Source organism: Mugil cephalus, chromosome 16 (genome assembly GCF_022458985.1).
Source record: "Mugil cephalus isolate CIBA_MC_2020 chromosome 16, CIBA_Mcephalus_1.1, whole genome shotgun sequence".
NCBI classification, from domain to species: Eukaryota; Metazoa; Chordata; class Actinopteri; order Mugiliformes; family Mugilidae; genus Mugil; species Mugil cephalus.
In genome coordinates, this window is record NC_061785.1 from 3,139,279 (window position 1) to 3,155,396 (window position 16,118).

Below are 16,118 nucleotides of genomic sequence, written 5' to 3' on the forward strand. Positions count from 1 at the left end.
GAGATGCTGTATTACCAGCAGCTGCTGTTGGAGTCGCTGTAGTACCTGCAGCTGTTGTTGGAGCTAATGTAGTACCAGGAACCACTGTACTTCCTGGGGCCACTGTAGTATCAGAATCTGCCGTAGTACCTGGAGTTGCTGTAGTACCAGGAGCTGCTGTTGGAGTCGCTGTAGTACCTGCAGCTGTTGTTGGAGCTAATGTAGTACCAGGAGCCACTGTACTTCCTGGGTCCACTGTACTACCAGGAAACACTGTCATTTCTGGAACCACTGTGGTCCTAGCAGCTACTGTTGTAACAGGATCTTCTGTAGTATGTGGAGCTGCTGAAGTAACTGGGACTGCTGTTGTTGCTGATGTAGCACCAGAAGTTGCAGTAGTACCGTGAGCTGTTGTTGGAGCCACTGTACTTTCCGGAGCCACTGTAGTACTAGAATCTGCTGTAGAACCTGGAGATGCTGTCGTACCAGGAGCTGCTGTAGTACCTGGAGCTGTTGTTGAAGCTAATGTTGTACCGGGAGTCACTGTACTTTCTGAAGCTGCTGTAGTCCCAGGAGCCACTGTACTTTCTGGGGCCACTGTCGTACCAGAATCTGCTGTAGTACCTGGAGATGCTGTATTACGAGGAGCTGCTGTAGTACTTTGAGCTCCTGAAGTAATTGGACCTGCAGTTGGTGCTGTTGTAGTAGCAGGAGCTGATGAAGTAGCTGTAGCTGCTGTTGGAGTCGCTGTAGTACCTGGAGCTGTTGTTAGAGCTGATGAAGTACCAGGAGCCTTTGTAGATTCTGGAGCCGCTGTAGTACCAGGAGCCACTGTACTTCCTGGGGCTACTGTAATATCAGAATCTGCTGTAGTACCTGGAGATGCTGTCGTACCAGGAGCTGTTGTAGTACCTGGAGCTGCTGTTGGAGGCACTGTAGTACCTGAAGCTGTTGTTGAAGTGAATGTTGTACCAGGAGTCACTGTAGTTTCTGGGGTCACTGTAGTACCTAGAGATGCTGTAGTACCAGGAGCTGCTGTAGTACTTTGAGCTCCTGGAGTAACTGGAGCTGCAGTTGTTGCTGCTGTAGTAGCAGGAGCTGCCGAAGTAACTGGAGCGGCTGTTGGAGTCGCTGTAATAACTGGAGCTGCATTTGTTGCTGTTGAAGTAGTAGGAGCTGCTGAAGTAACTGGAGATGCTGTTGGAGTCGCTGTAGTACCAGGAGCTGTTGTTGGAGCTGCTGTAGTACCAGGAGCTGTTGTTGGAGCTGCTGTAGTACCAGGGGCCACTGTACTTTCTGGGGCCTCTGTCGTACCAGAATCTACTGTAGTACCTGGAGATGCTGTAGTACCAAGAGCTGCTGTAGTAGTTGGAGCTCTTGAAGTAATTGGACCTGCAGTTGGTGCTGTTGTAGTAGCAGAAGCTGATGAAGTGACTGGAGCTGCTGTTGGAGTCCCTGTCGTACCTGGATCTGTTGTTGGAGCTGATGAAGTACCAGGAGCTATTGTAGTTTCTGGTGCCGCTGTAGTAGTAGGAACCACTGCACTTTCTGTGGCCACTGTGGTACCAGGAACTACTGTTGTAACATGATCTGTTGTAGTTCCTGGAGCTGCTGAAGTAAGGGGAATAGCTGTTGGAGCCGCTGTAGTACCAGTAGTCGCTGTAGTACCTGGAGCTGTTGTTGGAGCTACTGTAGTACCAGGAGCCACTGTAGTTTCTGGAACTGTTGTAGTACCTGGAGCCACTGTAGTTCCAGGAAACACTGTGCTTTCTGGGACCACTGTAGTACCTGGAGATGCTGTCGTACCAGGAGCTGTTGTAATACCTGGAGATGCTGTCGTACCTGGAGCTGCTGTAGTCCCTGGACTTGCTGTAGTACCTGGCACTGCTGTTGTAGGCGCTGTAGTACCTGCAGCTGTTGTTGAAGTGTATGTTTTACCAGGAGTCACTGTAGTTTCTGGAGCTGCTGTAGTCCCAGGAGCCACTGTACTTTCTGGGGCCACTGTAGTACCTGGAGATGTTGTACTACCAGGAGCTGCTGTAGTACCTGGACCTGTTGTTAAAGCTAATGTTGTACCAGGAGCCACTGTAGTTTCTGGTGTCGCTGTAGTACCAGGAACCACTGTACTTTCTGGGGCCACTGTGGTACCAGGAGCTACTGTTGTAACAGGATCTGTTGAAGTACTTGGAGCTGCTGAAGTAAGGGGAGTAGCTGTTGGAGCTGCTGTAGTACCAGTAGTCGCTGTATTACCTGGAGCTATTGTTGGAGCTAATGTAGTACCAGGAGCCACTGTATTTTCTGGAGCTGTTGCAGTACCAGGAGCCACTGTACTTCCTGGTGCCACTGTTGTACCAGGAAACTCCGTACTTTCTGGGACTACTGAGGTACCAGCAGCAACTGTTGTTACAGGATCTGCTGTAGTACCTGGAGCTGCTGAAGTAACTGGAACTGTTGTTGATGCTGCTGTAGTACCAGAAGCTGCTGTAGTACCTGGAGCCGTTGTTGAAGCTAATGTTGTACCAGGAGTCACTGTAGTTTCTGGAGCTGCTGTAGTCCCAGGAGCCACTGTACTTTCTGGGGCCACTGTAGTACCCGAATCTGCTGTAGTACCTTGAGATGCTGTAGTACCAAGAGCTGCTGTTGTACTGGGATCTGCTGTAGCACCTGCAGCCGCTTTAGTACCAGGAGTTGTTGAAGTAACTGGAGCTGCTGTTGTTGTCGCTGTTTTAGGAACATGATGAACCAAGCCACAAATCAAGTCACTCGTTACATGAACACAATTCAGTTTTCCACAATACACTATTGTGTTATTGGTTATTCAAACAGGGCTGAATGTGGCCCTTAAACTGAAATGTGTTTGAAACCACTGACATAAAGCATTAACCAGACCAGAGACCAAACCTTCTTTAAGTAGAATGTGACTTCCCAAAGAAAGGTAGGATATGAATGGGTTAGAGGTAAGGTCAGACTTTCAACATCAAACTCAAACATGTTTCTGACACCACACACATAAAAAAGTTGAAATGCAAACTTGTGCCTTTGTTGTTTAGCAAAATTTAAAGTAATGCACAATATTGTGAGTCTGAACTTTTAGTTAGTTTAAAATCAAGACTATGAAATATTTAGAGAAGAATCGTCTAATTTTCTGGAATTATCCCTGGATCAAAAATGTCTACAATAATATTTTTATCTTTTACCTAAAAGCCTTTTAAAGACAAGCGGTGTGTTCATTTAACCCTCCCATCACCTTCAATTTTTCACTTTTTACCATTGAGTTCAATTTAACCCCAGCAACATAAACTTCCAAAATTGATCACAGTTAAAACATTTTCCTAAGCTTATGTGTCAGGTATTTCATATTTGTTCACTACCATAATAGCTTTTAAAGTAAAACAACCCCCACTCCATATATACCTGTTACACAATTCTGGAGAAATATGCAGATAAAATCTCATTGATTGACTTGATTGAAGAGATATGTTTAAGTGATTTTATATAATTTCTAAGTACATATCCCTGTTACCTATAACATTTGGTATGTGGTCTCCCCATTAAATTAGGCAAATGCATTAAATATCACGCAAAATAAATCATATATTTAGAGGCATTAGTCACTGAATGGTATCAAATTGATCCCTAATATAAACAGTAAGAGGATTTATCCCCCAGTGCAAACTGGAATAATCTGAAATTCAATTAAATGTTCTAAAATCAAAAGACATGGATATTTTTCTCAGTGTAAAGGTTACGTGATGAGGGAGTTTGATCGTCTCCTCCTCTTATCATCGACATTAAAGACTTTGCATGTGTAGGATTTAATAAAATCATGATACTTACCAATAATTGCAACAACTATCCAAAGGACAGAGCTGAATTTGAAGTTTTGAGCCATTTTCAGTAAATGGAAGCACAAAACTTCAGTAAAAGAAAGACAGACACTGAGAGCTATGAGTGGACGAAGCTTCAGTGCTGAACAACCTTGAAGGATGAGACTTCAGGTGCCTTGGACTGGTGGTTTTAAATTGTTTGCCACTCCTTTTTGGGTGGTATGGTGCAATTATGTTTCCCACCCAAAAAAATATCATTTATCAGTTTTCCAATGACTATTTTATATCCCGACCAGTCATCAGCAACATATAAAACAGCACTAAAATCCTCTGATGCCCTGTGATGAGGGCTAAACTTAATGTGTTTATATATATATATATATATATATATATATATATATAATGGCATCCTGTAAAAAATATGGGTGTAACTATGCCTGGGCAGGACAATTTCATAATATTTTATACCTGGATATCATACCTGTTCACGTACCAATGTTTCTTACTCATAAATTATTCACAAGATAAATAGTTATTCAAGATAAGACAAATTTAATGATCATGCACCGATCAGCCACACCATTATGACCACTGGCAGGAGAATTAGATAACGTTGACCATCTTGTGACAATTCAGTGTTCGACTGGTAAACTTTTGGATCTGGCATTCATCCATGTGATTGTTAATTAGACATGTACCACCCACCTAGACCACACCTGGTACCCCTACCCCATAGCAATGACACTCCCTGATGGTAATAGCCACACCCAGCATGACACAGACACACATAAAAACACTTTAGGAACAACTCAAAAAGACATGAAGAACAGCACAAGGTGTTGACCAGGCCTCCAAATAACAACGAAAAAGAAACATTACAAACATATATGTGTGTGTGTGTGTGTGTGTGTGTGTGTGTGTGTGTGTGTCCGTGTGCTACAGACAAATATTTCAAACTTTGACTCATCAGTAGCCAGACTTCTCCAGACAGTAGATGGGTGTACCTGGATAGTGCTGGTAACTGTCAGTTCTGAGCTGATGGCTCTGCTGGACATCTTAAGATTTCAAAGGGAAATAATCTTGATGTGGTTTTTCATCTGTTGCACTAAGTTTCCTCGACTGATCACTGCATCTACGATCCTACAAAATCCTTTACTTTGTGCAAGTGTACCCATAAGGATTGATGCTGGTTTAAAGGCAAAGAAACGTAACACCAAATATTGATGTGACTTAGATTTTTGTTTTGTTCACTCACATTTTGTACACAAAAATAAACATTAAAAAAAAAAACAACATTTTTTATATTTTTAAAAGCATTCTTATTTACAGTATTTTCCACACCTGCACAGTACTGTATATCGGGAGGCCATAGTGTTATGCCTGATCAGTGTGTGATAAGAAAAAACAGACTGGTAGAAGTGTTTGCTTTAGGATTCATCCAAAATATTTGGTTGCCGTGGCATTGTTCAGCTACTTTTCTCACACACACCTCACAATTTATAAGTTACAGGTGAGGTCCATAATGTAAAGGTGGAACAAAGATTACGTGGCTTGGCAGCAGTTTTATGGATATATGACAGTTCCACCAAACAGAGACGCATTTTTCAAATGTCAATACTGAGAAATCTGTGTTTATTAACCAAATAACAGTCTCTATTTTGTCTAGCGTAGTTTCCTTTTTTTTCCTTTTTCCTTTTCTTTAAAAAAAAGCTTGCCTGAAAAGAAATGGCTAAAAAAAAAATAAAAATAAAAAATCAGTAGAATAGTGGTTAGCCTTATCTCCTGTAAGTTACCTAACAAAGGTCTATTTTATCACTCAGCTCCAAAACATTACAGTCCTTGGCAACAGCCCTAACTTTTACTGTTATTGGTGTTTGACCTTGAATTGTTTTATCTTTCTGGAAAACTAATAGTGCAGGTTGTCAACCACTGAAAAGGACCACAGAGCAAAGCTGGCTCCAGTAACTAGCTGTGACGTCCATTGAGAAGGAGGTGACTGAGACAGGTTGAAGTTCATTTTAAGAACTATGTTTGAGTATAAGTATGAGTATACCAGAAAGTCTACTAATTTGATGGTCATTCAGACAAAATTGGAACAGATTATTTTAAGATTTACGATTATAAAAGTATACTTTAAGTATACTTAATAAAGGACATTTTAAGTTTATAACAATACACTTTCAAGTATCCAAAAAAGTACACTCATCTATAGAATAGGTAAATACTTCTAGTCCACATTTTACTGCATACTGTAAGTACACTTTTATGAATTTTAATTACTAAAACCAAAAAAGTCTGCTTAGCATGTTATTTACATACTCAAGATATACTTCTTCAAGTGTTCTTAAAGGTAACTCACACTGTGTGTACACTACAGTGTATTTACATAATCACTAGACAGAATATACTGAATACTGAACAAGTTTGATATATTCAAAAACATTTTAAAGCATACCATACAGTGTATTTACAGATACCTGCTTAAATCATTTAAGATGTGCATTACTACATATCACAACTACTGTACTGTAACGACTGTAACTATTACTGGCAAAGTTTTAAGTGCAGAACCCACACGTCTCTCGAGTTTGAGGTCACAAACATATTGCTCGACAGTAGACAGAATTCATGGTTCCTGTTCTCATAGCAAGTCTTCCAGGTCCTGAAGCAGCAAAACAGCCCCACATCACCACCACTACCACCACCATATTTTACTGTTGGTATGAAATGAAATGTAGTGTTACTAATATGCCAGATTTAATTGGGACACAAGCCTTCCAATAAGTTTAACTTTTGTCTCTTCAGTCCACAGAGCATTGTGACAAAAGTCTTGGGGACCATCAACATCTTTCTGAGCAAACTGAGACAACCCTTTGTGTTTTTATTTATTTATTTATTTTTTGCTCAGCAGTGACCATGCAGGACATTCTGGCCTAGTATCTTTCTTATGGTGGAGTCATAAACACTGACCCTAAATGAAGCAAGTAGTTCTGCAGTTCTCTGGATTAGATCTTCTTCAAAATATGACGTAATGAATAGAAATAAATCCAAAATTACAAAATAACAGTGTCACACTGATCTGTTTCTAACTCACCAGCCGTGGTGAGTAAATGTCGAGTGATTGCACAGATCAACACACAAGCAGACTTTTACAACAACGGAAGTGGACACAGATACAGTTCTTTGTTAATACAGATGGATAAATATTCATATTTATAAAAACAAAAATCATGTCTTTCCCATGAGGAAGTCAAATATATTTACACAGAAATTACAGAAAATATTTTAATGTATGCATTTAAACATTTCTATGAATTAAATACTTCCACTCATCAATTTAATTAGCCATTAAACATATACAAAACCATATCAATGTAATGAATATGTTTAAATCATTTTCGCCAAAATATATGAACACACCTTAAAACCCCCATTTGGCAGGCTAAAAGTTTTTGGTGCAAATACACAACTATTGACTTCAAAATTGGTGGACAGCAACAAGATGGGCCGACATGGTAATCATGTCCAAAACTTAATTGAAGGTGGTCGGCAAAAGACAAGAGTTAGTTTTCATTGTCGTACGTGTAGTAAGGGTTATTGTAGCCCCCACTCTGATCATTGGGGTTGTTCTGGGATCGAGCTTGAGTTGATGTGTTACTGCTATCGTAGTTGTTGTTCAGCCACTGCAGCAGAAAACAAAAGATTCTCTGTTAGAGACATTTGTGCGAATAGGCCAAGGAAGCAAAGAGTGAGATGACAACACAGTTAATTGTAAGACTGGGGTTACTTAAATGTTACTTTCTTCACATTTATTACAGAGTTTCTTAAAGACATTTCATCCAAGTCTTTGGTTCTAAAGGACTGGCAGGGAACTGAGGTTTAAATAGGAACATCTGTGGATTATACTTTAGGTCAATTTCTGCAGAATTCTAACGTTTAATATCGCCAGTGGGCAGGCCTTCCTCTAATCTGACCACTTTTTGCAGTATCCAGTAATCTAACGTGTTACTTTTCCCAAACCAGTAATCAGATTAAAGTTACTTATCCAAGTTACTGTGCATAACTATTTGCTTTCTTCATGCGTCCTGGGGAGTGACATCACGTATGCATAGTTGGTTTACTGATTCAGATCTAACCTTCCGCAGTCATATTAAATCGATCACCAAAACAGCGTTCTATCAACTTAAGAACGTATCCACAGTGAAGGGTTTTATGTCTCTAACAGACCAAGAGAAGCTCATCCATGCTTTCATCTCCTGTAGACTCAATTACTGCAATGGTCTTATGACTAGACTTTCCCCAAAGAGCATAAAACAGCTGCAGCTCAAGTGTTGACCACAACAAAGAGATCAGAGTACATTACTCCAGTTCTTAAGTCTCCACACAGGCTCCCAGGCAGCTGTAAAATAGATTTCAAAGCTCTGCTACCGGTCAACAAATCACTGAATGGGTTAAATCCAGGATCACTGACATGATAACTGAATACAAGCCCAGCAGAACTTCCAGAGACTCAGGTCAGATAGTGGAGCCCAGAGTTCAGACTAAACAGGGTGAAGCAGCATTCAGCTGCTGTACACAGATGGAACAAACTACTAACAGAAGAGAAATTAGCTCCAACTGTGAATGTTTGTGAAACCACGCATAAAACATTTCTCTTTGCAAGTGCTCATGGGTGAGCTCTTTTAATGCCCATTAGCATTTGAATTTTATTTGTTTTTAACTGTAAGTCTCACCTTTTTATTGTAAAGCACATTGAGTTGCTCTGTGTATGAAATGTGCTATATAAATAAAGCAACCTTGCCTTGTCTTGCCTTGCCCATCAGAAACTCACATGACTAGAGTCTGTCAACGATCAGATACTTGTTATTGGTGGAAACTGTTTGACCCTGTCCCCTTTGTTGTAGATTGATGTCAGATTACATCTCATTCCATTTCCCCATGTACAGAGAAGTATTCTCCAATTTGTCATAGATATCTTAGTTTGCTCCTCTTTCAACCCTTTTGTCTTCTTTGGCTAAAATGCAGACATTGTTGTCTTCAAAGGAGCGTCCTTGGATTCAGCTAATGAGCTGGCAGATTCTAGTTATGTGAATTTCTGATGGGTAACACCCACAGATGATCCTATTAAACCCCAACTCCCAACCAGCCCTTCAGAATCGAAGGCTATGATGAAACATCTCCAAGAAACCCTACAATCCGACTGCCTTTCTTTAGTGTGATTTGAAAACACCATGACCTAGGTGACTGAGAACCTTCACAGACAGAGGGAATACCTACCGAGTTCCTCCCTGCAGGAAACGGGTTTTGCCGACTGTTGCTGGCAGTCATCTCCACGCTGTTGCTGCTGTTCCAAGGATTGTGGAACTTTGCCCGTGGTATCTTAAGAACCTCAACCTTGCTAAAAGCTGCCAAGCCACTGACTGACCCCTTATCCGAGACTGAAGCCTGGCTGTTGACTGAGTGGCCATTAACCAGTGGTGCTTTGGGAGCAGAGTCGTTGACGTAGGGCTTTCCGACGAACTCAGTACAGTTTGTCTTCGACTTTTTCTTTGATACTCTGACAACATTAAAGGAAAATACAATAAGTTAACATGCCTTGCTAGGAAAAGGTGTCTATTAGTATGTCATGTAAGTGAAAGGGAAACATGGAAAAGGCTTGACGGGGGTAGTGGTGAATATGTGAAAGTAGTATGAGTATGTGGAAAACTCACTTGCAGGCGACTAACATGAGAAGAATGAGCAGCAGTGCCCCGAGCACGGAGCCGCCAATCACCAGGGCGAGCTGCCAAGCTAGCAAACAACAATGTAGAAGACGTTAATATCACAGTATCACAGCACACACTAACGCATCTTAACGCGTGTTTTAAGTTGCATGAAGCCCTTTGCCGCTCTAAAATATTAAAAATCTGTCTCAGCTGATGTATCTTCAGTTGCCTCTAAGTGGCGCTGAAATTTTTCCCAAAGGGTGTTTGTGCCTCTTTGGAGGAGATAATATTAATGATGTGGTCGGTAACTGGCATTAGCATTATCTTTTCCAAGCTGCTGTAGTACCTGGCATTGAACCAGGAGAACCAGGAGCTGCTGAAGTACTTGGAACTGCTGTTGGTGGTGCCCCTGTTGATGTTGTTGTCTCTGTTGTTGTTGGTGCCACTGTTGATGTTGTGGTCTCTGTTGTTGTTGGTGCCACTGTTGATGTTGTATCTGTCATTGGTGGTGCCACTGTTGTTGCTGTTGTCTCTGTTGTCGATGGTGCCACTGTTGATGTTGTATCTGTCATTGGTGGTGCTACTGTTGTTGCTGTTGGTGCCACTGTTGTTGTTGTTGTTGGTGGTGCCGCTGTTGAAGTGTTTGCCCCTGTTGTTGCTGTTGGTGTCACTGCTGTTGTTGTTGGTGCCACTGTTGTTGTTGTTGGTGTCGCTGTTGTTATTGTTGATGCCACTGTTGTTGTTGGTGCCGATCTTGCTGTTGTTGCTGTTGGTGCCGCTGTTGTTGTTGTTACTTTTGTTGTTGTTGGTGCCACTGTTGATGCTGTTGTTGGTCCCACTGTTGTTATTGTTGGTGCTGTTGGTGTCGCTGTTGTTGTTGTTGGTGCCGATGTTGTTGTTGTTGCTGTTGGTGCCGCTGTTGTTGCTGTTGGTGTCACAGTTAGTGCTAAGAAACGATAAAACTTCATTAATGCAAAAGAAAATCCTTTCACCGGAGAAACACAAAATGATAATATATGTTTATAAAGAGAAAGAAACATTAGAAGTATTTAATTTAGTTTATTTATTTGCACCATATTTTAATAATAGCTGGATAATAAGGGCTACATCCCAGACGGCATATCTATTGAGCTTGGAGATTACGATTCAATGATCGATTTCTCTTCATCTAGACAAGAGCAATAGACATGTTATTGGTTAATTGTAATAATGCATGCTCCATAGAGTACTTCTTCCTGAAGACATATTGGTGGTTACAGTTAAATGCTTTAAGGTTCTTGTGTACACTAGTCTTCCTGGGATTTTTGAGAAACAGGAGAATAGATACTGGGCAATAATTACCAAATTCTTTAGGATCACCTGATCTAAAGATAGGCATTACTTTGGCAATCTTTACGTCTTGAGGACACCAGTTTGCAGAAATATGGAACAAAATATAAGGTAGTGGCTCAGTAATATGATCAATGCCTTCTTTCATGACAATGGGTCTGATTCCATCATGACCTTCTGCAGAGTTGTTAAGGCTCACAGTTATATCCTGGACTTCTTTGGGACATGGGGTAAAAGGTGGACAAAGAAGAAAATTGAACAATAATCAATTTACAAGGTTTCTTATTTGAATCCTTAATGGTAGATGTCAAGGAGGACCTGACATTAACAAAAACATTATTAATCAACAATCTCCTCTGGATTATGAACAGTACCATCTCTTCCAAACATTTCATTGGGCACACCAGATGGAGATTTATAAATTTAGCACTTGGTTGATGAATCTCCAAGTTGATTTGATGTCATTTGATGCTTGGAGGAATTTATCAGTATCAGTGTGGGATACCTAATAGATCTCTTGTACAGTTTATTTATTTATTTATTTTTAATCTAAATACGTGTTCTTTGGTGATCTATTGTTTGTCAAATGATTTAGTTGTTGTAGTCTTGGTAAAGATTAAGGGAAAGTAGTACTGCAAGGAGGAATTACAGAAATAAATAAATAATAATAATAAATAATCTTGCAGCCAGTGAACCAGAAGATATATCCTAAGAGTTAATCATGATGACGGTAATGAGAGTAGCTGTAGTGGTGTTTATTCTAGTCGTTGAACACCAAAAACTAAAACGAAAGCACCCCACCAGAGCCCCATTAGAGGGTCTTTCACTTTTCTTTTCACTTTTTATCACTGATGTCAATTTACCCCCAGCAACTTAAACTTCTTAAAATGATCACAGTTAAAACATTTTCCCAAGTTTATGGGCCAGGCCCAAGGGGCTTTATATCATTTCTAGGTGCTTATTTTTGTTATCCATAACATTTGGTATAAAAAAAAAAAAAAACTATTATCAAGTATCATTATAAATATTATGTTAGGGCCACAGTCCTTGTTAGTGTTCCCATTAAATATGACGCAAAACAAATCATATATTTAGAGACATTAAACATTGAATGGGACCCCCAAAACAACAGGAAGGCGAATCATGTTAAATCCCAATGCAAACTGGAATTATCTGAAATTAAATTAAAGGTGCTGAAATCAAAAGATGAGGACATTTCTCTCAGTTGTAAAGGTTACGTGATGCGGAAGTGTTTGATCCCCTTATCATCAACACTGAAGACATCGCATGTGTATGGTTTTATAAAATCATGATACTTACCAATAATTGCAACAGCTATCCAAAGGACAGAGCAGAATTTGAAGTTTTGAGCCATTTTCAGTAAATGGAAGCACAAAACTTCAGTAAAACAAAGACAGACACTGAGCGCTGTGAGTGGAAGAAGCTTCAGCGCTGGACAACAGTGACGCGTCAGTCGCGAACGAGTCGGTTGTTCTTTGAAGTGAACGACTGTTCCCGTCATTGGAGGCAATTATTTATTTATTTATTTTTTTTTCTGTCAAAGCCGAACGTGATTGGTCAAGATGGCGGCGTCTGTGTCCACACTGAGCGGGGAGGACGGGAGGACACACACACACACACACACACACAGGAGGCTGGGAGACCGAGAGCGTTGCAGAGACTGAAACTATATGCATCCAGGGCTTATACCCACGCTGGATCTCCAACCTCGTTGATGCAGGATATTGTCAGGATCGATCAGTCAGTTGAGTTCACCTAACAATGGAATGAGAGTAACGCAGCTCCTCTCCAAACTAACATCAACCAATCAGGTGTAGGGGGTCCTGGAACGCCTGATTGAGATCCACTGATGCTAAAAAATCAGGGATGCTGCCTTCAGGCCTGGTGACTCACAGTCCTTCCATCTCACGCTTCTGTATGGTTGTGAATGACAAATAAAAATCCTTGAATCGGAAGTCCGAATTTTCCGAGTTGGATGTCCTTGATAGTAAAGAGGCCGAACTAAACTGTGTGAAGTTAAAATTTCATACTGAGCACATGTACAGGCTCTGGAACTGGCCAACTTTGTTTTTATATTTCATAATATGTATGTATAATGTGTTTTGCCTGTTTGAGTCCAGCTCAGGCTTTCTGGGTGGAGTTTGCATGTTTTCTCCAGGGGCCTCATTTATCAACCGTGCTTATGCACAGATCTGTGCTTAATGCGAGCGTAAGCACATTGCGACGCAAAGTATGGCATTTATCAATTTGTTCTTGTGCTTAGAAAAGTGTAAATTTATACACAAATCTGATCGTGCATGCAAGCAGAATCTAGTGGCAGAACAGTGGAACTACACCCATTGAGGACCCATTGAGACAGTCGCATTGTTCAGCAGCATCTCGAACTTGACACTTTACCACATATTGTGGTCTCTTATAAAAATGCTCAGTCAGTAATTAGAGAACTGTGCGTTTTCAAAGAGCGTTAATTAATCTGTTCAACACCGCTTCTCCAAAAAACATACTGATGGATTTAAGCCATGAGTTAGTACTCTTATTTTAAATCAAAGCCAACCCAGTGCACATCTCCTGTCCGCTCTGGGATGCGTGGACACCGGAACATTTCAGTAAGAGTTTGGAGACTTATGCGGCATTTCACAGCCGACTCTAAGCAGAATCACCCCGGCACTGGATGAAATAATTTCTCTGGCCTCAGTTTACAGTTCCCATACAGGCATCACCAACAAGCCCAAACTAAACAAGAATTTCGGGCCATTCCCGGATTCCCAAACATAATTTGGAGCCAGATTGCACCCACATGCAATAAGCCACACAATGAATTCCAGTTACGTGAACGGGGAAGGATTTCATTCAATCAATACACAAATAACATGAGAAGCTACGTCTCTATTAAACGTTGTTGTAGAAATGTACTTCAGTGAAAACTGACTCATTTCATGACTTCATTTACGGATTTGATGGGGTCTTGTTGATGTTCAATTCAATTCAATTCAGTTTTATTTATATAGTGTCAATAACAATACAAATTGTCTCAAGACGCTTCACAAAAACCAGCCTGCAACCTCCAGAGCAAGCCTGAGGGCGACGGTGGCAAGGAAAAACTCCCTTTTAACCGGAAGAAACCTTGATCAGAACCCAGCTCATATGGAGGGACCCATCTGCCGAAGGCCAGCCAGTTAGAAACAGAGAAGATAGAGAGAAAAGAAGAGCAGGAGAAACAAGATAAACAAAGGAGGCCATGACGACTGGGGCAGATGTAGTTTATGAGGCTCCACTGGTCTGATACACAGCACTCCAGACCAGAGACCCTCACAAGATGATGGAGGGGGAGGGGAGCGGAGGGGAGAGAGTAAGACACAGTGGTTAGTAAATTATAAGAGATAGAAAATAAAATGACACGTCCTCAGTGCATCATCCCCCTGCAGCCTAGGCCTATAGCAGCATAACTAAGGGATGGTTAAGTCCAGCCTTAACTATAAGCTTTGTCAAAAAGGAAAGTCTTAAGCCTGACCTTAAACGTAGAGACTGTGTCTGCCTCCCAAACCCAAACTGGGAGCTGGTTCCATAGGAGAGGAGCCTGATAGCTGAAGGCTCTACCTCCCATTTTACTTTTAGAAACCCTAGGAACTACAAGCAGACCTGCACTTAGAGATCGTAGTGATCAGTTGGGACAATATGATGCTATGAGGTCTTTCATATATGATGGAGCTAGGCCTTTCAGGGCCTTGTATGTAAGGAGGAGGATTTTAAATTCACTTCTTGCTGCAGCATTTTGAATCAATTGGAGGCGACAATGATTTTCTTCCAACTCCTCCACCGCTTCCGTTAAAGTGTGTGGACTGGTGTTTTTAATTGTAAGGCACTCCTTTTAGGTTGGTACGGTGCAAGTATGTGTCCCACCTAGGAAAATGTCACACACACCCACATACGTTACTCAAGTCATAATAAGTTTCCTATAACTAAGCTTAAACTGAGTTATATTACATGCAGCCTTCAGTGCTTAATGTTGTTTTTTATGTTCTGAGTTATGGCTTCCTGTATATCACATGAGTCATTGCCTGGGCAGAGCAGTTTCACAATATTTTATAGCTGGAGATCATACCTATTGACGTACTATGTTTCTTACTCATAATTTATACACAAAATATACAGTTATCCAAGACAAGACAAATTAAATGACCATACACCGATCAGCCACAACATTAGACAGGAGGAGTGAATAAAATCAACTGTCTTGTCTCTGGTTAGTTTAGGGTCATGGAAACCAGAGTACCCGGAGAAAACCCACACAGACACATGGAGAACATACAAACTCCACCCAGACCTTCTCGCTGGGAGGCATCAGGGCTTACCACGAGCCATTGTGCACACTGTGTACATTAATTAATTACAAAAAAAAAGTAAAAAATTCTTTGCATCCAGAACATTTGACTGTCATGGCATTGTTCAGCTACTTTTCTCACGCACATCTCACAATTAAAAAGTTACAGGTGAGGCCCATAATAACATCTCACTTTGTCTCAAAACCTGGCATGTCACTTAAAGTATTAACGAGAGCTAGGAATGGAATAACACGTCACAGGATGACATAAGCACGGCGTAAAAGAATAAAATATCAAAAATTAAAGAGTGGAAAAAAAAAAGTTGACTCCACCTGTGTTGATGACGACAATCATCAGATTACCATCCATAAAACTGTATCATTAGGTTGACCTTTGATCTTGAAGTTGCATAACCATCTTAACGATCTACTGAACTCTTACACAACTTCATCATCTTACCCGTCAGTGGAAAATAAAACAGAATGACCAACATGACCTCAAGATAAAAGCTCATAACTGTAGTTGAATGTTTCGTGTTGTTAAGAAATGAGAGAAGAGGAAAAACAACAAGTGTATTGAATAGACCAATAAAATACTTAAAATTAGGGTATTAATATGTCTATAAATATATGAAGTCCCTGGTTTTGACAGAATAATTGCTGCGCAAAAATGCCACAGAAGCAATTTTCCAATAAAGGTAACTCATTCATTTTCCATGACTGCTTGACCTCAAGTACACAAATAAATGACTGGAGCCTATCCCAGCTATCTATCCCTCTATCCCTGTGTGTCCATTTTAGTCAGAGTAGCTGACATAATATGACAATGAGACCCATAACCAAACAGTAGATGACAGCAAAATTGCACTCAGGCATTTCAGGTTCTTCATACAATGTTCACAATATATTTGGTCGTCCTTATTTCGAGGTTATCAT

At 40.7% G+C, this 16,118-nt stretch overlaps 1 protein-coding gene across 1 annotated transcript; it reads right to left on the reverse strand.

Moving 5' to 3' along the window:
- Positions 1 to 6,678: 6,678 nt before the first annotated feature.
- On the reverse strand, positions 6,679 to 10,231 carry LOC125022366 (cell wall protein TIR4-like). The gene is made up of 4 exons (XM_047608991.1): positions 9,858 to 10,231; positions 9,518 to 9,596; positions 9,084 to 9,363; positions 6,679 to 7,489 (listed from the first exon to the last, which is right to left on the reverse strand). The coding sequence occupies exons 1-4, from the start codon at positions 10,081 to 10,083 to the stop codon at positions 7,370 to 7,372; spliced, it is 705 nt and encodes a 234-aa protein (XP_047464947.1). The 5' UTR covers positions 10,084 to 10,231; the 3' UTR covers positions 6,679 to 7,369.
- Between the last annotated feature and the right edge of the window lie 5,887 nt (positions 10,232 to 16,118).